Source organism: Mchenga conophoros, linkage group LG11 (assembly GCF_057382185.1).
Source record: "Mchenga conophoros isolate Kocher_MC1m ecotype Shallow Benthic linkage group LG11, M_conophoros_male_GT1.1, whole genome shotgun sequence".
NCBI lineage: Eukaryota > Metazoa > Chordata > Actinopteri > Cichliformes > Cichlidae > Mchenga > Mchenga conophoros.
The window spans coordinates 26994335-27021782 of NC_140536.1; the positions used below are offsets into that span (position 1 = coordinate 26994335).

General features: G+C 41.8%; 1 protein-coding gene across 2 annotated transcripts in view; it reads right to left on the bottom strand.

The window, feature by feature from the left end:
- Nucleotides 1–4434: 4434 nt before the first annotated feature.
- efna3b (ephrin-A3b) overlaps nucleotides 4435–27448 on the bottom strand; it is a 74113-nt gene continuing 51099 nt past the window's right edge. For both annotated transcript variants that reach the window (XM_085292048.1, XM_085292046.1), the window contains 4 exons: nucleotides 18403–18695; nucleotides 17591–17656; nucleotides 16521–16598; nucleotides 4435–8083 (listed from right to left, as the gene is read on the bottom strand). In XM_085292048.1, coding sequence (XP_085148174.1) covers nucleotides 7965–8083; nucleotides 16521–16598; nucleotides 17591–17656; nucleotides 18403–18695 — 556 coding nt within the window. In that variant the 3' untranslated portion in view covers nucleotides 4435–7964. The remainder of the gene's footprint in view (nucleotides 8084–16520; nucleotides 16599–17590; nucleotides 17657–18402; nucleotides 18696–27448) is intronic.

Below are 27448 nucleotides of genomic sequence, written 5' to 3' on the forward strand. Positions count from 1 at the left end.
ACCAAGGTTTCTTAGATCACTAGCCAAGGCATCACACTGCCTCCCCTGTCTTGCCTTTTTCCTACAGGGAGTGCAGAATTATTAGGCAAATGAGTATTTTGTCCACATCATCCTCTTCATGCATGTTGTCTTACTCCAAGCTGTATTGGCTCGAAAGCCTACTACCAATTAAGCATATTAGGTGATGTGCATCTCTGTAATGAGAAGGGGTGTGGTCTAATGACATCAACACCCTATATCACGTGTGCATAATTATTAGGCAACGTCCTTTCCTTTGGCAAAATGGGTCAAAAGAAGGACTTGACAGGCTCAGAAAAGTCAAAAATAGTGAGATATCTTGCAGAGGGATGCAGCAGTCTCAAAATTGCAAAGCTTCTGAAGCGTTTCATTCAAAATAGTCAACAGGGTCGCAAGAAGCGTGTGGAAAAACCAAGGTGCAAAATAACTGCCCATGAACTGAGAAAAGTCAAGCGTGCAGCTGCCAAGATGCCACTTGCCACCAGTTTGGCCATATTTCAGAGCTGCAACATCACTGGAGTGCCCAAAAGCACAAGGTGTGCAATACTCAGAGACATGGCCAAGGTAAGAAAGGCTGAAAGACGGCCACCACTGAACAAGACACACAAGCTGAAACGTCAAGACTGGGCCAAGAAATATCTCAAGACTGGTTTTTCTAAGGTTTTATGGACTGATGAAATGAGAGTGAGTCTTGATGGGCCAGATGGATGGGCCCGTGGCTGGATTGGTAAAGGGCAGAGAGCTCCAGTCCGACTCAGACGCCAGCAAGGTGGAGGTGGAGTACTGGTTTGGGCTGGTATCATCAAAGATGAGCTTGTGGGGCCTTTTCGGGTTGAGGATGGAGTCAAGCTCAACTCCCAGTCCTACTGCCAGTTTCTGGAAGACACCTTCTTCAAGCAGTGGTACAGGAAGAAGTCTGCATCCTTCAAGAAAAACATGATTTTCATGCAGGACAATGCTCCATCACACGCGTCCAAGTACTCCACAGTGTGGCTGGCAAGAAAGGGTATAAAAGAAGAAAAACTAATGACATGGCCTCCTTGTTCACCTGATCTGAACCCCATTGAGAACCTGTGGTCCATCATCAAATGTGAGATTTACAAGGAGGGAAAACAGTACACCTCTCTGAACAGTGTCTGGGAGGCTGTGGTTGCTGCTGCACGCAATGTTGATGGTGAACAGATCAAAACACTGACAGAATCCATGGATGGCAGGCTTTTGAGTGTCCTTGCAAAGAAAGGTGGCTATATTGGTCGCTGATTTGTTTTTGTTTTGTTTTTGAATGTCAGAAATGTATATTTGTGAATGTGGAGATGTTATATTGGTTTCACTGGTAAAAATAATTGGAATGGGTATATATTTGTTTTTTGTTAAGTTGCCTAATAATTATGCACAGTAATAGTCACCTGCACACACAGATATCCCCCTAAAATAGCTAAAACTAAAAACAAACTAAAAACTACTTCCAAAAACATTCAGCTTTGATATTAATGAGTTTTTTGGGTTCATTGAGAACATGGTTGTTGTTCAATAATAAAATTATTCCTCAAAAATACAACTTGCCTAATAATTCTGCACTCCCTGTATGTTGCATTGTGGTGCCAGGTGTTCCCCAGGTAAGCGATGCACACGCACCCATGTAAAAGATGGGATTCATCAGACCAGCCCACCTTCTTCCATTGCCTCATGGTCCAGTCATGATGCTCACATGTCCATTGTTGGCGCTTTCAGTGGTGCACAGGGGTTAGCATGGCTACCCTCACTGCTCTGCATAAGCAACACACTGTGATGCACTGTATATTGTAACACCTTTCTATGAGAACCAGCATGAACGTTTCTGGCAGTTTTAACTATAGTAGCTCACCTGTTGGATAAGACCTCAGAGGCCGGCCTTTACCCCCTTGCATCAATGAGTCGGACGCCGATGACGCTGTTTCACCATTGTTCACTTGTGATAGATACTGACCATAGCAGGCGAGGGACAGCCCACAAGAGCTGCAGTTTGGGAAATGCTCTGACTCGGTTGTCCAGCCATTAAATTTTGTCAAACTCACTTAAATTCTTACACTTGCCAATTTTTCCTGCTTCTAACACATCAACTTTAAGGACAAAATCTTCACTTGCTCCATGATGCATCCCACCCACCAACACGTGCCATGATGAAAAGATAATCAGTGTTATTTACTTTACCTGTCAGTGGTTATAATGTCATACCGGATTGGTGTACAGTCATGTGAAAGTCATTAGAAAAGTTCCACAGGTCTCTGAAGTCCTGTGGAAAACTAAGAACACCCTATGATTCAATAGCTTGTAGAACCACCTTTAGCAGCAATGACTTGAAGGACTTGTTTTCTCTATGAGTTTATCGGTTTCTCACGTCATGGTGTAGGAATTTTGTCCGTCTTTTCTTTACATTGTTGCTTCAGTTAATTTGCACGCACACCTCTCTTTGAGTCCTGCCACAGCATTTCAATCAGGTTGAAGTCTGGACTTTGACTAGGCCATTGCACCATCTTGATTCTTTTCTTTTTCAGCCATTCTGTTGTGAATTTGCTGCTGTGCTTGGGGTCATTGTCCTAATGCATGACACAATTTCAGCCAAGCTTTAGCTGTTAGACAGATGGCCTCACATTTGACTCTAGAATACTTTGGCATACAGTACGGTTCATGGTCGACTTAATGACTGTAAGATGCCCAGGTCCTGTGCCTGCACGACAAGCCCTCCACCACCAATCCCGTGCTTAACAGTTAGTATGATGTGTTTGTGCTGATATGTGTGTGGATTTCTCTAAACTAGTCATTATGGCGAAACATCTTAGAAGTCCTGTGGTTTGTTCAGATACAGCTTTCAAAACCAAAGCCGTGTTGACATGTTCTTTTAGAAAGAAGAGGCTTTCTCACAGCAAAACTTCCAAACAAGCCACACCTGTTCAGTTCTTTTCTAACTGTACTGTCATGAACTTAATCAGGTAACATGCTGGCTGAGCCTTGTTGTGTCTGAGATGTAGCTCTTGAATTTAAACAAAACATCTCTTGAACATTGCAGTCTGATCTTGTGGTAAATTTGAGAGGACATCCACTGTTGGGAAGATTGTGGCATTATGTGTCATGGTTCTCAAGATCTGGAGAGGTCGTGGTGTGTGTATTTTTTGTCTTAACCTCTCCCACCAGGGCGGAACTGGACCTTTGTTCCCCGCCTCTGAACCCACCCTGAACACACACCTGTGGCTCATTCACACTGATCCTGGCAGACTACTTAAGATGGCAAGAGAGGCTGCTTCCTCGCTGGATCGTCACACTACCAAGTGTCAGTGTAGCCTAGCCTATGAAAGTGTTCCTTTGATCTCCTAGAGTTTCCTCCTGACTTTGTTTTTTTTCCTCTGTGTACAGGCCTTCTAGACTCCCTGCCCGTCTTCCCTGCCATCTGGATTTCTGTGGATGTGTGTGAGTGAGCGTTAGCTTCTTATTGTGGACATTTTTGAGTTACGGATCAAGTGGAAGAAGAGCGTGTGTGTACCCCCGTCTTGGACCTTCCCTTCGGACCCCGCTCTACCCCCTGGAGCCCCTGTGTTATCTGTTCCATATATGTATATATTCTCACTTGGTGTCACATTGCAAATAAACCCTCACCTTCTCTCTAAACTTCAGAGTCCTGCGAGTGAGTCCTCTGCCTACTAATCTGTGACATTATGTTAAGAACCCCCTGAATGCTCCAGCCCTGCAAATTGCCAAAACTTGCTAATCATCACTTAAGTGCATTTGATTATACTTAGCTTTAGGACTGCATATAGTCCTTTGAGCAGTGTCCTTTTCAAATGACTGTAAATATCCACACTTTGACTTTCTGTATAATCTCATCTTTCTAAATGTCTAACTCTGCATTTCACATCTCCATCTCCTTCTATACCCCAACTCTATCTGTTTATCTCAACCCTTGTGCTGTCCTGTCACTCAGTGGTGAATATGTTACCTCTACCTATATGACAGAAACCTGTTGCATAACATCACAGCCTTTAAGCTTGGCTGCACTCTGACATCAGGAGCAGCATTATCCCTCCATCAGCCGGTCCAGACGTACAGGTACACACTGCTGCCCTGTCCCATTGTCATTCAAATGTTGGGTTGGTGATTGAAGTGCTTATCTCTCCTAATCGGAGTGTGTAAAGGTATTACTGCAGAGGGAGAGCCTTGCCACACCAACTTTGATATGGAAAATCACATCTGTGAGCTCCCAAACAACATTATCTACAGAGAACTGAGTATACCAGGTAAAACCTTTTTTCTGCAACCCCTCCATCTGTTGTCTTGGATTAGCTCCATGCTTATTTTGTTTTTTTTAGATCCTCAAAGACTTAGAGAGCAGGGAGGGTGAGGGAGATTAACAGGGGGAAGCAAATAAAGAGGCGAACACACGTCTTGTTAAAAGTAACATTTGTAAGCTTATTATTTTGTTATCATGATCATTGTTATAACCTCTGTTATGGTTCGTTCAGTTTACAGTTTATTTTCAAGTTCATTTAAAGTCATTCCAGTCGAAGGTAAACATGATTGTAATTGTTGTTTCCAACACTAGTAAATGCTTTTATTGTTTTGCCAGACAACAATCAGTCACATTTTCTCATTCATACGCACACATGGAAAGATCAGAAACAAAGAGTCTGTCGCTCGCTCACTCACTCGCTCTCTCTCAATAATTTGCACACACGAACGCACCCATGAACACACATACATGTTTTCTCGCCCGCGTGTCTGAGTTCTTAAGTGCAACTTCTTGAAGAGTGATTTAACCTTTCAAACTCTTCAATTCTCCCATTGGACACCCGAACCCAAACCTTTCCTCCTTCACCCTCCCACCATGAGCTATATGTACACCTGGGGCTGGATCACACATGGTCTTTTAATTGTTTGTTTATTTCCACAGGCACAATCTCTTGTCAGGGTGACATTTCATTAGACTTACTTGCATTCTTTTCAGTTTTTCTTACTAGACATGTTGATCATTTTAACCCATTTAGGTCTCCAAAAAGGCCAAAATAGGTAAAAATTACACCTTTAAAAAGGTTCAAAATATATCTCTGCCTCAGTGAAACATATGCTATCTATATACAATTAATAGCAAACAGACATAGTTTATTTTAAAAGGTTATCACTTTAGTACTTCCCTTTTATAAATCTGGGATTTCTTTAAGATAAAAGCACATGGCCAAAATGAAAACGAGAACAGCTAAAACAGATAACAAATACCAACTTTCTGTCCACACTATAAAATCCTCAACTCAAAAATACTTGATCTTACAATTCCCATGATGCAACTCTGTAACTCCTCTCAGAAGTCATGTCTTGTACAAGCCTATATTTTTCAAATGTCATGGCCCTTACTGATTAAACAAGACATCTATTTAAAATTTCAAGGCTAAAGTTCAGCTTAGTTTACTTATCCGTTTAACTTTTCTAAAGGTTAAAGTTATCATAATTAGGCATGTGGACTGCCAGGAAGCTGTAGCCAGTAGTTGTCTGTTAAGCCACTGAACTGTACCTCTTTCCTGTGCTTGCAGTGTTGGCAAAAGGCTAAAATAATGGCTTCAAAACTGGACTTCACAAACCAATATGTGATGTCACTGTTGCTGTGCCCATCTTTTATTTACAGTCTATACCCCAGAGCCAGAGATTACATTTAAAAACGTTCTCACGAGTTCACTAATGCTCCTAATTATCTCCTAACTCATGTATATAGTCACCGGAGCGTCTTTTAAAGGAAATAAAGCGACGCGCCAGTGTTGTTGTTAAAAACATAGTATGCAGCATGACTTTACCTTAAAGTTGAACGAGTTGAAGAGAATCACAGAGTGCAGCCCAGGTTTACATAAAGCTTAACCCAACCCAATTTTCAAACTTTTAAAACCCGTCTTCCCATCTCAACATAAGCAGTTATGTACCACAGCAAACTCAAGAAAACTGAAAATTAAAAAAAGAAAGGAAAGGAAAACAACCGCAAAGAAAACTGAGCTTCAAGTTTGTAAAAATGCTTACATCACATTTCACCTTGTCAGATTTCAATACATTAGAATTCCATTCTGTTCTGTTGTGACATTTACACGAGTACTTGAACGCCTCACGTACCGGTGGGCGAGCCGCGTGGCGTCAGTCCTTATCGACTAACGGCCAGCTCACAGTCCATCGTCATCATCCTCTTTATTATCATTATAATCAACATCACCTTCATCATTGTTATCAGCTACTATGGTAAGCCATGCCCTAGTAGAGTCCATCTGTTGGCAGGGTAGGGTAACCATGGTGAATAAGGTGCTAGTTGCTATGGAAACGCTATTCTGAAGCAACCAACTGGTACATTTGTTTGAGTTTTGGACTGCTGTACCTCCCCACCAAAGCACTTGGTTTGTATGTATAACTTGCTGCTTTAGTCGTGTTTTGATTTTTTTTTTCTTTTTTGCGTTTTCATACTTATAAGATGTACAGTATGTGGATGTATGTATTTTTTTAGGCTGTTAGTACCTTTTAAAATAGTCTCTCTCTCACTCTCAAACACAGACAAACAGCACACTCGAGATGGTTTTGTTTTTTCCCCACTCGGGCACGCATAAAACACACTCAAACAGAAACGCAAAAATGTGGCAACTGACATATGGGCGTACAGAGAACAGGGTTGGTAGAGCAGGCCGCTAAACCAACATGGCTTGGACAGGACCTATTTATTGATGCTCGTGTGAGTGACTGCTCCTCCTCTCTCGTCCCCTCCTCCGGGTTCCCCTTCCTCTCCTCTGAACAGCTTGCAGTCGCTTGTGAGGAGCGTAGTATTGCTGAGTGTATCCATGGCTGCTCGATGGCCATCGTGTGCTTCATTAACCTCGGAGCTGGCAGAGGACGAACTGAGTACTTCAAGGAAAAGACAGAAAAGTAGCACAGCAACTTCTAACGTCCACAAACCCTTGCACTGTCTGTCAATGCCACATATTCAGGTTCCTTTCCCCCTCTTCTATCTTTTCCTCAAAATGGTGAGTCGACATTTAAATGCTTTGTATTTTCCCATGACCCCTTTCTGTCCTTTTGCCTTCTGAGCGCTGATGGTGAACACAGAATGACACAGCATAGTGGAAATGGCAACTGAAACACTGGTGGTCTGGAGTCCCAGGGTCTATCTGTGTATGAACTACCGGCTACTTTGACTACATGGGGCCAACATAGTTCATCAGCTGGCTCCATTTTTTTTTTTCCTCTGTGTGCTGGGAAAAGCTCCCAGTATCAAGATAAACAACAACAAGAACAACAAAAAGGCAATTTCAGTTCAGTACCGCTGAAATCTATATGAATCAGTTCATTTCAGTTCTATTTGTTGCAAGAAACTATGGCAACTAGACTTAAGGATTCTTACAGCCAATCAGATCCAAGGGAAAGTCTTCAAATAGGTTTCAGTTTGGTGGTTGGATTTCATCTTTTTATTAGGATTTGAGCTCCACCTCACCTGTGGAATAAATGCTTTGTGTGGTGTGCAGGATTCAACAAGCTCAACATTTGGCCTGCTCATGCACACACACACACATTCACACACACGCACACAGAAACAGAAAAACACACACTCACAAACAGTCTACCCCCACCTGCACCTGTGGGCACAGGCTGACTTTAATGCCAGATATGGTTCAGTCTGTGTCACCAAGTGTCTGAAGGTGCCTGTACTCTGCCAAAACCACACTCCCTCAAACACACAGCTGTACACACACAGACACACACATGCACGCACGCACACAAAGACACACGCACTCCCCCCCCCCCCACACACACACATTGTGATTCTTCCAAACTCTAATTTCAAAGTCTTGCTCCTCTTGCTTTCTGCTCTATTTGCCTCTCCTCTCCTATCCTCTCCTCCGATATTGTACACCTTCCCAAGGCTAGTTGGCATGGTGACGCTAATGGGATGGCCGTTGCTAGGAGATGCAGAGAGCGGCCAAAAAGAGCATCGTCACGGTGAGAAGAAGGCGATCCCTGGATGGGCTGCTTCCACTGACGCTCTTCTCCAGCTTGGGAATAACAGGATTAAATTCAGCTTGAAAAATAAAAGAGAATGAGAAACTATTAGAACGCAACAACAACAGGAGAGAGACAGAGAGATCTTAATTATAATCATGTCAGCTGAGAATTTTTCTGTACTTTTAATCCAAGGTTTTATTATTTGGTCATTCAGACGCCGTCTTTAACATCGGCAGCGCTCCTTATATTAGCTGCAAAATTTCTATGTCTGATCTTAGACCATGTTAAGGACAGTTTTTTCCAACTTTCCGATGTATCACCACTATAACCACATGCCACTTTATTAGGTACAAATGTTCAGCAATTTGTTCATGCAAATATCTAATCTAATAATAATATCTAATCAACCAATCACATGACAACAATTCAAATGCATTTAGGAACATTAGACATGGTCAAGTAGTATTAGGTAGTTTCTTTGTACATTTTGGGCTCCTTAACATCAAATGAGCATCATTTAAACACCACAGCGATCCTAAACATTGCTGCTGGCCTGACAATCCCTTTATGACCACACTGTACATATCTTCTGATGGCTGCTTCCAACAGGATAATATGCCACGTCATAGAGATCAAATCATCTCAAACTGGTTTAATGAACATGAAAAGGAGTTTATTGTACTCAAAGGACCCCAAAATCATAACCTAAAATCCATCTCAATACAGTAGAGCCCCTTTGAGATGTGGTGGAACAGGAGATTCGCATCATGAATAAATGTCAGTGCCTTGTTAAATAGATGCTCTCTAGGCAAAAGAGGTTCAACCCAGTAATACCAAGTGGCTGGAGTACACAATAATACACTAAAATAACAGATAATATAAAATATTAGCAAGAGCCTCTACTAATTGAGACTTCAGCTAAACTTCGGGGTACAAAATTTAGGCACTTTTTCCCCCTCAGGTGACGTGGCTGGGATGTGTTATTCTGTATAGCAAAGTATCACAGGGTGCAGTACCCAAACACACTGAGCCTTTCAGGATTTCTGTTGGTGTGTTTTTAGTTTTAAACAAGCATTGTTATTTCAGCTAACTGCTATCTCTTGTTACCTGGCCTCTGTACCAGGACTACAGCTGGCTTCAAATGGAGCACTTTGTTTTACAGTACACTCCACTGACACAAAACAGTCACAAGTCCTAAAGAAATATCTTGATTTTTGAAACAAGAATACCATGCTTACGCAATCCACAAAGCATAAGTCTGCATTATGTTGTTGTTCAAAGTCTGGCTCTTTGTCTCAGACGACATGTTGCCCATCCCTGTCTTAGATCATCTGACCAGATGCTCCAGGTGGTTTCAAGTCCAAGTTACAAACAAAGAGGTTTTGTACTTTTTCAGCTGGCACCTCTAAGCATCGGAACAGACTACCCGTTCATATCAGATCTGTCCTACATTTTTCCCCTCTAAATCCTCGCTTAAGACCTACCTGTCTGACAGAATTGAGACCCGTATGTAATTGGGTAGGCAATGTAATAAAGCGATTACTCTTTAGATTATCTATTGCCCAGTTGTCTTTTTTCCCTGTGTTTTGGTGGCATACTTCTGCAACACTTTTTTGCTGCTTTGAAGCGTTCTCTATAAATAAAACTCGGCTCATCCTTCAGTGGAACATTTAAAAGCGTTTATCTGGCTTCCTAAATGTGCTATAATCTGGTTTCACAGCACAACTTTTTCTCAAATGTGACAAAAAAAATGATGACAGCCCAAGAGAACAAAAGGCAGCTTTCAGTCTTACTCCCACTGAAATATGGTCAGTCTGCACTAAAAACAACACAAAGACTGCAGCTGTTACCAGACAGCATTCATTGTTCTAATAAGGTGACACATTGCCCATCATACTTGAGACATAAATCTACTGTATGCACTGTAATAGCCCCAATACCCCTGCACTTACACCTGGAAACAGGCTAAAAATAGGTTTCTTGAGGGCAACACACCAAACTTTGATGTCTAGTCAAAGTGAGAAACACATGACCGAGCAGACAGTTTGCTACAAGCCTGCACCTATGAGACACACGCAGGGGCAGACACTCCCTCTGTAGTCATTTGATTAATAAGACTGGAGACCAGACAGGAGCACAATTTTCTGTCTGTACAGAAGGTCCCTGATGCTGATTAGCAACTATTGTGTTTACGGTCTGATGGCATTGAAATAAAGCAGGGCTGCTCTCAGTGTTTCCACTCGTCGCTGTATCTATCTCCAGAATATTTCCAGCTGCTCCGTGGGTCAGACAGGAGAGTAATGACTCTCTGACACCTGGTTTTAGAGATGGGCTTCTCTGGTATGCTTTGCCAGCCAGTCTAATGAGGTCCATGCAGCAGCGGAGCTCAGGTTAAATGCTTTGACCGTGGTGTAACTGAGTATGCAGCTGAGGGGTCAGGACACTGTGCGGCTTCAAACTGTTGTTTTGGTGCTGACTGACAGAGGAATGTGGTTTTGTAGACACCAACAGCAGACGGCAGAGCATCTCGTACAACTGGTTCCAAAGTGAGGCTCTGCTAATCGCCCCATTACACAGAGACACACAGACACTCATAGTCTGCCACTGCTGTTAATAACCGTATAATTATTGGCGTACAAGTTGTTTGTGCAAAGGTCATGTGAGGTGCATTGTGACCTTCTGACACGCTGGGCTGAGCTAAACATACAAACGTCTGCATGTACATATTACAGTGCACAAAAAGCAAGTAGCATCTACCTAATAATTAAGCTCAGACAGCTGTAAGTGTCTATAAATCTGGAAGTCACGAAATGCAGTGTTGTGCAAAAGTCTTGAGCCACCCATCATATTTCCTGGGAAACTTGCCAAGACATTTTTGAAACATGTGTAAACCGAAATGGAAATATAGTATATTAGGCAAAAACAACGTTTTTACAGTTCTAATGAGCTTGAAAATCACCACCTTTATACTTCTACACAGCCTGAATTCTCTGATACAAGCTTTCCTGTCATTTCTTCAGGAATAGTTTTCCAGGCTTCTTGAAGGACATTCAAAACTCTTCCTTGGATGTTGGCTGCCTTTTCTTCTGTTCTCTGTCAAGATGATCCCACACTGCTTCAATAATGTTGAGGGCTGGGCTCTGGTGAGGCCAATCCATGATTGATGGTGTTCCACTGTGTGTTTTTCTATTTAGGTGTGTGTTTGCAGCACAGGCAGTGTGTTTGGGATCATTCTCGTGCCAATCAGATGCTTTGCAGATGGTATTTAATTTAAATCAAATCAGAATCAGAAATTTCTCATTTGGATTCATCACTCCATCAGACCTGTTGCTCCCATTTTTGTGTAATTTGGCCTTTTCTCCCTGTTTCCCTTCCATAAGCTTCTTTAAGAGTGGCTTCATTACAGCCACTCTTCCACTGAGGCCATTTCTGATGAAGCTTCAGTACAGTAGATGGAACAGCTGAATATCTAGATGCATCTTTCCTGTCAGGTCTTTGCATGATTTCCGGATGCTGGTGTAGATACTATTTTAGAGCTGTCACTTGTTTGTCCACCACTTGTCCAGTTTCCTCAGTTTTTTTTACAGAAAGCACTACACACCCGAAAGAGATATTTTATTCTGTCAAACTATATTATCTTTGACATTTTTCATAGACTCAGATAAAGAAATGAAAGGAAATCGTGTGTTTTTGCTACAGGCTGCTAATAATAAAGAGTCTAAAGATGTGCCAACACACAATACTGGTTCATCCCTTGAGTTAAATAAATAAATTGAGTGATTAATAGCTCAGTGATAAAGGACTTAACAAAAAAATCATCTGACATTTCCCTCAGACAGAAAGACTGTACTGAAAATTAGTGAAAAATCAGCCAATGCCCAAAGAAAAACTTTGAAAGACTTTCAGGAAGCCTGGAGAACCATTGCTCACGGCCGCTTTTTAAAAACTGCAAGAAAGTCTCCTTGGAAGCCAAATATAGAGTTGATCGTCAGCTTCAGGAGACGTGAAGAGGAACCTGCTCCGCTTTGCATAAGTGGAAACATTGTAGAGAGAGTGCCCAGCTTTAAAATCCTCGGCACACTCATCTCACACGGACTCTAAACACAACCTCTCGCGTGAAGAAGACACAGAAGCCATTTGACTTCTTAGAAACACTGCAAAGAGCAAACCTGCTCAAACAGCTGCTTGTGTCCTTCTACCACAGCTCGGTGGAGTATACTTAGCCTGGCATCTTGGTGTGGTATGCCAGCTGCACCGAGGCTGACAAGAAAGCTGTTCAGAGAGTCATTAAATCAACATAGAGGACAACCAGCTACCTTCACTCGAGCAGGTCTACAATCAAGGTCCAAACGGCAATCTATCCATCTGTAGCACTCAGAGACAGGCTTCAAATTTCATTGTACTCCCATATAATCAAAAATAAAGGCATTTTATTCTAAAATTTAAGAAAATAAGAGTAGCTTTTGCACAGTGCTGTAGCTTAGACTGGATTACGTCTGTCTAATCTGTGTTTGTGAAGGAGTGTGTGAGCTAAATCCTCTTTTATACACATTTTATACTACATTATGTTACTGTGGGAGTATAAATCTGACCTTATTCTGTATTTTATGAATACTGAGTAATTTAAAAAGAACTTTTACAGCATTATGCAATTCAGTAGAAACGTCCTGGCATAAATAATTTAAGAGTGACTTTGTTGACACTGTGAGATGTGTTGAGTCTTCTCAGAGCTTATAATTTGTGGCGCTCTTGCATCAGAAAGCCCTCATTAAAGGGGCACTGCAGTGATTTAGTACTGCATTTTTACATAGTACTGAGGCTTCAGTTAGGTTAGAAAAAAAACAAACACACAAAAACTGTGACCGAGACTGTTACAAGAGCGCCTTTCATCAGATCCTGCCTGACTGGTTCATACACACGTCTTTCAACATAGTCTTTATTTAACAAACATCTCGCAGAGCCTCCGAAGACAATAGTCAACTGTCTGCAAAAGCCGCGCAGCTCTCGCCGCGACTAGTAAACAGAGTTTGACATGCTAAATCAGAGGCAGGTTACTTAAAAATAAAGAGCGAACGTTAGCTAAACAAACACTGGCTGTCCAAACAAACGCCACAAACAAACAGCTGTTAGATTGCTGAAGAAATTCAAAAGAAACTGACAGCAGACCGCATGCATGTATGCAAATAATTACGCTTTCCAGGAGTTTAACTGCAAGTAAACAGAATCATTAGCAGTGACATTTGGAAGGGATAAATGGTAAGCTCGAGTTATTCATGTTATTGGGCAAATAATAAATAAAACACATTTTAAATATTTACTTATTTGTTACACTTTGCTCCAGAATGCACTCGACCATCTCGCTTCTGTTTTTCTCGTGTAATCTTAGCTTTGTAAACCAAATATTTAAGGCGTGTTTAAAGGTTGCAATTGTGTTATTCAGCTCTCCCATACACCACAAAAATGCACAAATAGGTTTGCACGTTACAGCAAACGTGTAAGCTTGCCAGATAGAGATCGTTTAAACTGGTTGAGTGCAAACTGTCTCACAACTCTTTCTACAAATTGACCTAAAAAACAGTGACAGGTACTTTCACACCTAAGTCCAGCTAAAACAGTTGTTTTTCACTTTTGGGGCAGTTCGATTGGAGAGGTGTGATCATTCACGTACAGATAGACCCCCCGCTTTTTTTTTTCTTTTCTTTTTTTTAGAAAAAAGGTCCTCACAACAATCCGAAATAAGTTTATTTGTGATGAGCACGGGCTCTTGACCTCGATGCAACTACCGGGTGACCTGGAGTTTGAGCTCCTGTAGCCAGGTGTGCTGTAATGTAGCAGGGCTCACAAACTGCCGTCCTAAACACCTGACTTTCCTCTCACCTCTGCTTTGCCAGCTATATCTTAACACCCAGTGGGCTGAACTTTCACACATCCCTTGCAGTGGCACATCATAATTACCTGCTACCTTTTTTCCTCAAAAAGAAACCACAGCATAGGGAGAATTTACAAAATTTACAAACTGCAGGTATGAAAACGTTGATCTGTAACTGTGCTGTCTTCTGATGCCAAGTACCTTAAACACACTGTGCTCATAGGAATAGTAATTGCTACAACAAGCCCCATTAACAAGAACACGCTACAGATTTTTCTACTAATGGCCAGAGCTGATCATCGGATGCAGTAATCTGAGCCAACAGGGTGGGAAAATGAGCGTCCTCCCACTGAAAGCCTTCAGTAATCGCACGGTTGCACGGGGAGCAGCTAGCGCCATTCCATCTGCGTTGTAAATGAGATCTAAATGAAATCTAATGCTAGTGGCCGTATTCAGCAGGGAACCACATTGATTGAAAGGGGAAGGTGCCCAGGAAATAAACTGCGAGGAGAGAAGGGGGGAGAAAGACACGGGTGGGTTCCAATACGCAACATTTGAGTTATTTCAACATTTCTACACACAATAATCAGGCAGATTTGAACTGCGCAGTCTGTGTGAAACTTCAGTAACAGTAATTAAAACTACGATGTGAGGACATCTAACCGGCAGCCAGGAGGACTGAGAGCGAAGGAGGAGAACAGGAAACTGTACCACTTCTTTGTCTTCAGCTCGTTTCGCAGCTCCCTGCTGATCTTCTCACTTCCTCTCACACCACTTGGGTTATCGTATTAATTTAATTGGCAACACAGCACTACAGGTGAAAAAGACCCATAGGGGCTGGGGTAATTTCTTTTCAGCTATTGTGTTAGCCGCTCACTATCAACAGTACAGCTAGAGTGCCATGTCCTCGAGCTGTCTCTATCAGTTTAACACATTAAATGTAGATATTCTTCTGTTGAAATGATCTTTAATGTCCTTTTCCTTCGCATAAAAAATCTGTACATGTGTAGCGAACAGATTTTATTTTGCAATAATCATGTTTTGCATTTACTGTATTAGAAAAGAAAGCAAGGAAGGACCAAGTACTGAGGAAATGTGATAAGAATATATCGTACATATTGTAATATATTGTTGCTAAGTAGCGAATGGGAATTTTTAGCTCTAAAAATTGTTTTGGCATAAAAATATTTCAAACTTTTTTTAATATCACTGTGATAGTGTTAATGAATACCATAAAACCTAAGATAAATATCGCTTCGGGGCGGGAAAAGTATTAAACGAGGGAAAAACTCAATTTCACACATCAAAAGGTGAATAAACTGAGTTTAGGTGGCTTTCTCCTCGACTGCATTGCTACTTGTGCTCTCGGAGGAAAAACGGAAGATGGGAATTAAAAGGCAGAGGCATGAGGAGGGCATAGAGAAAGGAGATGGAGTGAGAGTGAAATAAGATGAAAGAATGATGAGAGGAAAAAGAAGCGAGGGAGCGGTATCTCACAGAAACTCGCATGACCTGCAGCTATTTGCCGCAGCCAGTCATGAGTTTTCTTACGACAATTATTAGAACAAACTGACTTACACGCGTGCGCGCATGCGAGCGCGCGCACACACAAACACTCAGGCACACGGGGAGATTAACAACAACGCAACGCCATATTTTACAAGATACCTTGGAGGAGAGCGTGTGATAGCTAGACAGGATTATGATTGATACCAGCATGCCTGGTTGTGTAACGGCTGCTGGATAGGTAGGCCAAGCTACCTGCATGTTGTTACTGTGTTGCTATGCTGTTGCCACAACACTAAAAATCAACAATATGAACAGGTGATCCCAAAGTCTGTCATTTTTTGATTTACTTCTTCGCTTCTCTCTTAAATCGCTGCCAACAGATTTCACATTATACACACGATCAATTTAATCATATAACTCCAAATCGGAGCAACACAACGACAAACAGGAAGCAGTTCCAAACGGGCAGGGGCTATCTGAATACGGGATATCTAAAGAGGCCCCGCTTTTCTGAATGAATTTTATACTTTTTGTTGTAAATTTTCAAGAAACTCTGTGTTCTCTGCTCATCTGGGTGAAAACGGCATGAAATGTGTGAAATGAATATTCATGTCGTTGTTTAGCAGGATCAGCAGCTTGCCAAGCCAGCTGGCGCTGTGAAGTTAACTGCGCTGAATATCATTTCACTTGGTTAGCCACTTTTGATGCTGCACAGTCGCACTGCCATCTATATCAATATCATTGGTCAGCCAGCTGACGCGTTCAAAGAATAATGCTGATGATCTTCTACCATATGCGTTTTTTTTAAAAATTGCAAGCAAATCCAATACAAGCGTGTCGTATCCATGTTTGCAATAATCCACTGCTGAAAATACAGCGAGCAGCATTAATAGGAAGTTGTTATTTCATATTTTCAGTCACTTAATATTTCAGACTAATAACTAATACATTGTTGCTTGTTTATGAATTTATGAACTCTGCTTTAACTTCAATGAGACGTTGAAGGCAAATAATCTGATTTCCTTGATTTGGTACTAAAGTGATCAAAATCAGAGTCTGTCGCTGTTTTTGTGAATCGAGCTGCAACAGACAGATGTGTCTTACACTTCCTGAACTTCCTGTGTGTATTACTCACCAAGCTCATCAATTTTTAGGCCTGGTCTAAGCGTGTAGACTCCATCTGTAGGCCCTGGCTCATCGTCCACATCAGAAGCTGTGTGTGAGAGAGAGAGAGAGAGAGAGAGAGAGAGAGAGAGAGAGAGAGAGAAAAGTAATTGAGCTGAAAAAAACGGGAGCAGGGGTTAAACTATTGCTCCAACCAAGAGGACTTTAATTACTTCCAACATGACATCCAATAGAGTGGCATGACAAGGGTGCAGGGTTGAAAAACCCCACAGCATGCCGACTGACAAGCCACAATATCACAAGAAGCCCTGACAAAAAGATAGAGAGAGACGGGGAAAAGAGGGAATGTGAGGAGAGGCAGATCAAACTGAAGAGAGTCAGTGTGTGAAAAGGGATGGAGAGTGATGGAGTTGTGGGGGTGAAAGAGGGAGGAGAGGTTAATACTACAAAGGACCGGACAGGCCAGGGATCAAAGTCTGTGTGTGTGTGTGTGTGTGTGTGTGTGTGTGTGTGTGTGTGTGTGTGTGTGTGTGTGTGAAAGTGAGTGAGAGCGGGTCGAGAGATTGAAGGGTGGCAGGAGAGCGAGAGAGGATAACACTACATATACATAGCCACCCACTGACCGCACACGGCAATAAATGGATTCTGACAGGGAGAGAGGGAGGAGGGGTGGAAGAGAGAGGGAGAGGAGTGGAGAGGAAGCAGGAGGGGGTTGAGGGCCTTCAAAGCTGAAGCTGCTCCCTTTTTTTGCTGCTGTAAAGAGAGGGAGAGAGAGAGAAAGTGAAAGAAGAGTGAGACGGGGAAGAAGAGAAAAAAGAGGAGCTGGGACGTGGGGGGCTATGCTGTGAGTGAAAATGCTGCAGGAGACTCAGCAGCAGTATTAATAGCTCTGCCTGTTTTAGGCTGTATTTAGATTGTGTGTGCATCTGTATGCAGAGAGTGTGTGAGTTCGTTGGGAGCCTGGTGCTTTCCAGATGGGCAGAGTGGCCAGATGGGTCCAGGTAAAGCCTGCGAACAAGTCCAAGCATTATAGGTCAAACATCACCCCCCCCCCCCCCAAACACAAAGCAGGAGACTTACCCGTGGAGCAGCAGACGTACACTCGTAGTCTCAGACAGGCGCGTCCGTGGTGATGAGTGGGCGTGGCTGCACAACAAAATAACACACAATAAATTAAATGCCGTGTGCACTTTTGTTACAGAGCTTGTACTTAAATATAGCCAGAATTAACCGTTTGGGTCACTATTATCATGCATTTGTTAAATAGAAAAACAATCAGCCAGATGTTATGTTACTACTACTTGACTAATCAACCGGCTGGCAATCAGCGACACAAAACAATGACTCGAGAAGGTGGGTAGAATGTTTTATTGCATGTGGTCTGAAAATGTTAGGATGGCACATGATTCTTGTAGATTTGCTCACTTACCTACCAGAATCCTACGTTAATATTACCAAACCCACAAATACACACAAATATGTACAGGAGTAAATGAGTACTGCACCGATTATACAGTCAGTAATATCTGTTTTGGCACTGTTTTATGACAGGCTAAAAGTTCATTATTTATACAGTGGCTTGTTGGCACAAGGTGCTGCAAGTTAATTTGATTAGCAATCAACAAAATGGATGAGCCTGCACGGCTGCAGGGCGATATGATTAAATGTGAGGCTGCAATTTGTCATCCCCATATTACTCGAGGACATGACTTGGATGATCGAGCCGAATATTCAAAGATAAAAGTTATATGTGTAATATTGTAACGAGCAGGGGTTTTTTTAACCTGCTGCTCTGACCTCAATAACATCGTTCTTTAATATTTATATCTAGACATTTACGACATTAGTGAAATTTCTTTTATAAGATATAGAGGAGGTTCGATTCCACTCACAGATGTAGTAATACTCCTGGCCGACGTGGAACTCGTAGCCCAGCGAGAAGGCGCTGTAGCGCTGGAACTTCTCGGAGAACTTGATGGGCGCGTGGGGGGCGTGAGGCCGGTTACACTCCCACCGCTTGAAGCCCATCTGGGGATCACAGCTCCTGTAACCGCGGTAGCTGACCATGTAGAGGACGTACTGCTCTCCGGTGCCCACCATGCGCTGGCTGTCGTTGTAATGAGGGCAATAGATGTCCAGGTAGTCGTTGACGTTCACCTGCATTGTGTAGCCCTCCCTACGCAGACTGGACAAGCAGAGAAGCAGCAGAGATTAAATTATTAAACACTCAAAACAGCTACATATAAATATTACTTGAAATTCTGGCACTTTCTGTCATCATTTACATCATTTTTTTGAAATCAGTGCCATTGCAAAGCTGAACAGAGGTGTTGATGAACACACATTTTACACTCTTTATATTATGAGTGCTAATTTTTGAGTATGTTCGTACACAGATGACACAAACAAACATAAACATGCTTTGGGCATTTCCTCAACACTCAGCATCACATACATCACTGCACAGCAGCAGCAGCGATGTAACATCTCAGATCACTGCACGGGATTTTGTCTTTCGGATGCTTTCTGCTTGAACAATCACCGGGCGTAACACAAATCTTTGTTTCAGAGGTATCGAGTTATTAATACCAGTAAGCGGGTGTGTGCTTAAGGGGGCGAGGGTGTGTATTCGTGGCTGCGGGGCTGCTGCATGCAAAGAATGCGGAGCTGGCTCTTCAGAATGGACTCAAGGCCCCAGGGCCACAGCTCCTTCTCCTGGTGTCAGCGCAGCGTTGTCCCCTAACCCCACTGCTCGTACATCAACCTGAGCGCAACGTTGCACTCACGTCAACCGTCAACGTCCCGGCAACGTTTCTTACCCCCCAAAGCTCATATATCAGCGTCAACCCTAAAAAAGATTCAGCTTGACAGGAAGATAAGGTCTGATTCTGTGTCTGGGAGCTTGTGTGCGCGCCTATGTGTGTGTGTAGTTTCTGTGACAAAGTGAAATAGGTTCTTTCCTGACATCCAAAAGCCCCTTTTTTTCTCCCCATCACAGACACGGGCCCATATCTGTGAGACTGAGACAGGCTGCAGTTGTAAATCATGCACACTCCGATGAGCATGTGCGTACACACATCCGCTCTCGTTCACTCAGACGCTCTAGTGGTGACACCATAAAATCACAAGGGGGCAGCAGTGTGTCATCCTCAGCCCGACTCTGCCTCGCTCCCTCTTTGCCAGTTCTAGGTCATGTCTCCAGGGAGATTATTATTCAATTATTAAATGAAGATCGAAACACTGCTCTCAATGTCTCCTTCTCTCCATCACTTCTTACCGCTCTCTTTAAATCCATCCTGATTTTCTTTTTTCTCTGACCTCTTCATTTTTCTCTCATCTCTTTCTTTCAGAGCAACCTAAGACTAATTGTTCGACATTCATCCTTTACTCCTTTTGCCTCGTCTCCTATCCACCCCTCTCACTTTCACTCATTGCATCACTTAATAGCCTGCAGAGGAGATTTACTTTTTCTGGCATTAGTGGTAGAAAAATGCAGAAAATGCTTTAAGGGAACTATATTTATAGTGAATGCAAAAGAGAGAGACATGGAAAGCAAGCGAGAAAGGACTCGAGTGAGCGATGAGTTTGGTTCCACTAGGGAGGTGTGAATGCAAATTGAGTAGAAGAGGAGTGAAAGCCAGAATAGAGCAGACAAAGAAAAAAGAAAAAAAAAGAAGCAGCAATTGGCGAGTTTTATGATACCAAAGAAAAGCAAGTTTTGAAAGATGAAGTGATAATGGCAGAAAAGAAAGTGAGAGAAAATGAGGGGAAGGGCATCTCAGGGCATCTTGAATAATCTGAAAGCAAATCACTCCTCCAAGATAAAAGATGCCACAGGATTCCCACTGTGTATGTCCTGGTTTGGTGTGTAGTAGGTACGAATGAGCATTTCTCCGAGCGTACAGCGCTGCGATTTGCCAGCCATTTATTTGATATCTTGACATCTTTAGGAGCCCCATCTCTGACACGCACACATGTACGCACATAAAATCCTACATAAGTGACTTAACAGCAAAACCAATCTTATATAAAAGTGGCATCAGATCATATAATAGCCTTTGTTTCACGCCGTGGATAATCGGAAAATCAGACCAATTTCAGAGTGAGATTAAAGAGCAGATAGAGCATTGCAGTCTTATTCATATATCACAATAATTATACGGCTCTTGCATAAGCAGAAAGACTGATTGCATTAAACAAAAATGATCCAAATTCTGAACTATACACAAGGATTTTTTTATTATTATTACTCGATTAATGACCAACTACGTGACACAGAAGACATGAAAAGCTGAAGAAAAAAAAAAGCAAAAACCACGCACAATAAATGCAATGTGGCATTTTGAACAATTTTAACAACACAATCAGATTTCATTATATGTTGCTCATATAATAAAAAATACAGTGTGTTTGAATATTCGCTTTAAATGTAGTTATGAATTATGTGAACTGAGACTCTCTCATCAGAAGAATGACCCCGATGAATTTGACAAGTTGAGATAAATTTTAATCAGAAAATATGCAGGTAATAAAAATGAGCCAATAAAGCATGTTTTGGTTTTACTCGAGTGCGTTACACAGTAAGGCATTTTTACATTTTAGTCGATGCATATGTCAGTAAATATAGAAACGTTTCAGTATAAAGCAGTTCAGTTTAACTACGGCTCAAAAGATGTCCAATAATGTGGCCAACAAATAAACAAAAAGCTTTTAAGCTATAATTTACTGCATGAGTGCGACACTGCATTAGAATCCTGGGTCAGCATTTCCAGTATATGCAAGACGCTGTTAACATGCTTTGCTCACTATATTTTTAACCATAATGGTACACACTAATGTACTCATGTTTTAGAGAAATGTGTTAATTCTTCTATAAAACACTTTTTTTATTCATTTTTATTTACCAACAAAAAGTCGACTCACAGTTACTGAAATATTGACGACTATCATTCATGTACCAAAACATTCTTTTGAGCAAAGAAGCTGCGATAGTCACGTACCAGCCATATCGTTCCTGCCGTCTGCTTCAAGTCCAAAGAAAATGCAATAAATATTTTAATTTTAAAAACAGATTTCCCTGAGAGTCGTGAGCGAAAGTCGCTCTGGCTGAGAAGACTATCACAAAATGTTCAGCCTCATTTTGGAATTTTCTTTTATTCCCCTCTATGATACCGGAGTTTATTAGATCGTAACGCTTCCTGAAATTCCAAACAAAGAGACGCAGCGATACAGCCCAGCAGGTTATGAAAAGTCAGAATGTGCTGCTTGCTGATGCTGCCTCCTGATGCCTCAGTTTCCTTTTGTGTTGAGGCACCACTAATTTCCTCTCTTACAAGTGATACCTGGCTAGGTGACGCTGATAACAGCCAGAGACCTGATGGGACATTTCATCGGCCTGAGCAAAAGTTTCCAAGAGCAAAAGATCACTTGTATACAGATCCGCCAGAGAGATGGAGCGATGGAAAGACGGAGAGAAAGATGAGAAGATTTATAGCATGAGACGAGGGGTAGTTGGGGTTAAAAACAGCAGACTCTAGCAACCAGAGAGCCAAGGGTGATAGCTGGAGGGAGTGAGAGCGAGCAACAGCTAAGAGCAAGATCAAAGTGGGCCTGGATCAATGTCACTACTGTAAAATCACATCAGAGAGTGTGAGGGAGATACAGAGAGAGAGAGAGAGTATGTTGCCTGTATAAATCAGTCATAGGCAACATAATGCCACAGAGTTACCCTCTATCTACTTATTATCTGTGTGGACTGTTGGAGCATCATATATCAATAAAGCACTTGACAGTAAGCGCCATCGTTCCTTTTTGTAACAAGAGCTAGTGGGACTGGCTTACTGTGCTCTTCTGTTGGTTACATGGAAGATTTTGTGGACAGCGGAGGACAATAAGGATAGGTAGAAGCTCAAATATTTAATTCAGCGAGAGGGTCTCCCCCTTAGGACCATGTTTTTTGTGAGAACAGCACATTGGTCAATATGCTGCATAGTGTATGGCACATCTATGTGATTCCCATTACGTGGGATACGTGTCCAGGCATAGCTCCACTATTTCACTGTACCAGCAGTGTTTGATTAACTGCTGAAAATGCTCTCATTTGTTACAATTATTCTAATGCAGGGTATTTTAAACAAGGGATGGTGTGAAAGCTCGCTGATGCCCCGGCTAAGGTGGAAAATGTTACTTATTAAGCATATTTTTCTTATGGCTTATTAAACCTTGCCATGACAGGTAAGCAAATGTGGGAGAACGTTACTTTGTAGCAAATTTTAAAATAAAAGCTCAATTTCAGCAGTGGGCTTGAAAATTGCCATGGAAACAAAAGGAGAGACATTAAAAAACACAATGTAACAGATAGCAAACATTGTTTCTGGGAATAAACTGTCTTTTTTACTGAAGACACTTTGCCACGTTACAATTAGTTGTACATAGATATATAAAAAAGAATAAAAAAAGAAGAAATCAAAGAATATAAAAGTAATGCTGCTTTGTTTTAGTGTTCTTAGGCTGTGGATCGCCTGGTTTACCATCACGCTATTACAGAAGTTTGTGGCGCTGTCATTACAGTTTTTCTATTAGTCACACCAGTGTTTTTTCTGACATGATTTTATACACCAAGTCAAAATGCTTGCTGCGAAGAAGGCCATCTGATTGATTTTTCCTTATTAGGGGAATCAGATTTACTTTTAGAGATATCTCTGAAAATGCAACCATGACAGACGCACAGTAATTTGGAGACGTTACATTCTGCCCCTTTCAAAACTATGATAGTGTCAAGATAGTTAAAGAAAGGCCAAGTCTGGCTGTAACAAACTTTCCCTCAGTAACTCTGACTCACTTAGTTTCTGAACTAGAGCTTTTGAACTTTAATACAACATGCTCAATCCGTTTGCTATAAATGACACAAAATGTAACATTGTGGGTTCATGTCAAATACATCACACTCATTTGAATATCCGTCGATGTGTACACATGGTAGAAAATTTTTCAGAATAAAAGTTGAGCCGACTTCACGGATGTTACCTCAACTTTGTGAATGTTGTCTGAATGTCCTTGTTAAACTTCCTGGAAAGAAAGAGTTTGTTTTCTCCTACTCTATATCGATTAGATCAAATTTCACTGGGGGGGATAACCTCATGTTTTGCTTGGATTCTACCAACTTGGTAATACATGCTGGGGGTTAGCTGAAGCCACAGTAAATACTTCAAATAAGGGTTTACAGTTTTTAAATTCTTTGGCAACTCTTACTCTTACAATGTACTCTGGAGTCCACTGTCTAAGCTCTCATTTGTTAACCTTGGGTGGACATCCCAGACCATCGGGAGTTCAGTACCAAAATTTGGCAAAGATGTACATCTTAAGTTTCCTGATGGTTATCAGTGTAAAACATTTTAATGTCATCATGTTGCCAACATCCACCTAGCAATGGATGAGTTAAATGACCTGTCTTTTTTTTTTAGCTTTTATGCACCTATAATGCCTTGAACAAAAGAATTATATAACTTTTATCATACACCATTTAATTTATATCCACAAAAGTTAAATTATACCTTGTATAATATGCCATAAAGCTCCCTGGCAAACAATTAGTAGCAGAAGAAAATGACCTGTGTTTACCTTTTATTACCTATGACACTATTGGTTTATTTCATCACAATAACATCTCATTTATAGCCACAAAACTTGAATAAGACATCCACAACCACCTAGCAATGAGCTAAAATGACCCATTTTTAAGCAACAACTACCCTTGCTATTTTGTTGCCAGCAGCACATAAACCAAACAATATTGTCACACAGTTAGATCTTTAATAATAACACTACTCTGTAAAATATAGTGTTACAGTCCTATTTTCTTTTTTACCTAAGTGGGTGTTTTCACCTTTGGAAGGTGGGGAGGAGTGAGGAGTGAGGAGGAAGACAAAAATTTCTCATTTGTCGGTGATTGATGGAAATTAACGTGTTGCAACTCTCTCCGAGTTGTAGCCATGCACAGCTGCCTACTCTCCCACTCTCCAGTTATTTAAAATAAAATTTTGATCTAAATAAAAATTTAACTTCAGGTGCATCAGAAAGCGTCACAGCTGTACCGTCCAATGATAAAAACAACCATCTCCCTGCACGCTGGAGAGATGGTGTTATTTTATTACTTATTAAAGTATGTTTATGTTTTTAAATGCTGACAACAAGGCAAAAATAAATCATTTATGCTTTTTCCCCCTTTGTAGTAATACATTTTTTAAAAAGGATGTCAGACGCTGTATTTTATTAAGCTTTTTAACAACTTTTTTCTTTTTCCATCAACCTTCTTTGAAGATTAACCATTTTGAAGCTGTGCTTCAGCAACACAGCTTTCTATAGTAACTCGGCACAGTGAATGCTAACTTATCTTTGGATTTAAGTATGAAGCATTCAATTTAATTTTTCTAATCATTTGCTGATCAAAAGTGGAAAACCACAGGTGGCTGATTGGGTTGTAAGACTTTAAGTGTGCGTTACTGTTTGCCAAGATAAATCAAGGTTAAAGAAATCAAAAGAGACACACCTGATGGGCACAAGGTAGGGCTGGATTAAAACTTGTCCAGCAGTGTTACAAATGATTGCCAATCAGGACTTAAAAGCCACTTTGCCTCCAGAGGCCAGACTTCTTAATCCCATCTCGGCTCGCTACAGAGATGCTAACATTGTTGCGGGAGGACTCCAATCAGCCAGCGGAGTGGTCGGTGTAATTGAACGGCTCCCCCGGTGAATGGAGACTCCCAGAGATCTGTAGCATCAATGAGGCCCTCATCAAAGGCAGACACGAGTCTTTCCCACTGCCTTGTCATTCTACTCTGCCTTTCCTTCTTTTCTCATCACCTTCATCTTCAATCTGTTTCTGTCTACGTTTAACACCGCATGAGAAGAAGCGCGCAGACAAATTTTGATTAAAAACGTGCGTAGAAGCTTGCTCAAATGATGCCGTCTCATTAAATACTGGTTGCAGATGAATTTATCCCTTTATTTGAATCCAGCTGGATTAGTTGAAGAACATGTACAGTATGTGTGTGTGTGTGTGTGCCTGAATGTGTGTGTAAAGTGGTGTTTGATAGGGTGTAAGGATTGAAATGGTTCTAAATTCTCCCTGTTAAAATCAATAGCTGTCTTGAGTGTGTCCAACAGCCTGGAATATGCTCCCTTTTCTCAAGGCCACTGCACACACTTCCTCTCTCACACACATACAGCCCAGGCCTGCTGAGCGATGTTTCATCGTTGGTAATTGATCAAAATATTACAGGTAACAGGATTTATTCCCAGGTGGCCTCACACACACACACACACACACACACACACACACACACACACACACACACAAAGCACCGAAATGATCACACAAGTAGCATTGTCCAAATCACTCCCTCTTTTGCTTAATTTCTCAGCTCTCATTTGACTTTTTCGCTGTCCTGTCCGCTCACTCCGTCTCCCTTCTTCCCTTCCTCTCGGTGTCTGTGGATATTGACTGCACGGTGAGAGAGAGAAACTGTCCCAGCAGCACAAAACCTAATGGCGATCGTTATTAGCCCTTTGAACCGAGCCGTCTCGCTCACACACAGAGCCACATTCGGCGAACACACTCCCACACCATTATGTATAATAATAAGCATGTTCTCTTCCACACGTGTGTTTCTGCAATCAATCATACATGCGCTTTTTGTGGCTCTTGTTCAAACACTCGTGACACAGATGGATGAATGTGAGGAAATTAAAATGAACAAACGCACATGGAACACCAGATGGCAAAAGCCGAGGTCGGAAAAAAAACAAAAAGAGGGAAAAAAAAAAAACACATGCTGAATAAGACAAAAGGCAAAAAAAAAACAGATCAGAGACGAAGGCGGATAAAAGCGTGAACGACAACACCAGGAAGGAGGAAAGACAGAATACTTCAATTAAGAAAAATGTTGTTTAACCTGTGAGTAAGACCGGGACTTGTGGTCTTTACCTTAATTTGCGTGTTTATTGATTTTGTTTTCAGCTTTAATTTATTGTCCATTTCACCACCATCCCACCCACACAGCCTATTTTACGCTCCAAAGACTTTCTTCACTTTAAGGCTTCTTTTATCTCCCAAACCCCAAGTGTCACCCTCCATGTGTCTGCCAATACAAACCCATCTTTCCTTCTTATTCTGTCACTTTGTTGCCATCAATCCACCCTGCGTTGCTCTATCCCTCTGTTTCCCCACATCTCCCTCTGTCTCTGTTCCTAAAGCCCTTACATGAGCAATAGTGATCCCATCAGACACTGGGCCAGCAGAGGCAAAGAGACGCACTGAGAGCAGAGAGTGTATGTTCCCTAAGCTCTCCCATGATTGATAGTGATCCTGTCTGATGGCTGTGTATAGACTCAGCACTCAGTGAGACATTACCCTCTGACCCAGCTATTGATTCTTGCGTTCCCCGCCCCAAACACACAACTCTAGCCTTGACCCCCAAACACTCATGCTGTGTGTACAGTCCTACAGATTGATAGTTTTGCGGTGTCCTGTGAAACCTGATCAATCTGCTGCATAACAATCGCTCTCCCTGCCTGCCTCAGCCCACTTCCTGGCCGAGTCACACGGCACCAATGTCCTGTTGACTGATGTGTTTGGGTCAGGGAGGCTTGAATATCAGGGCTGTGGGGAAAAGAGCTCCAGCACTGGGATAAACGGTTCTCAACAACAACAAAAACATTACTCAGATCCCTCTCTTGAGCCACTTTAATAAGGGATCCGGGGCAAGAAACGCTGCTTGCCAGGCGTAGGGACAATGTAGAATGAGAAGAAACGCCATCCATCAAGCAGAGCAGGGTCAGGCAGATAATTCTTTATCTGCTTGAACTTGTTTTAACCTACTTGAACTGTAAGGTGGGTGGGGTCTACCATATAGAAGCTGGAGCTACTTAACCAAACTC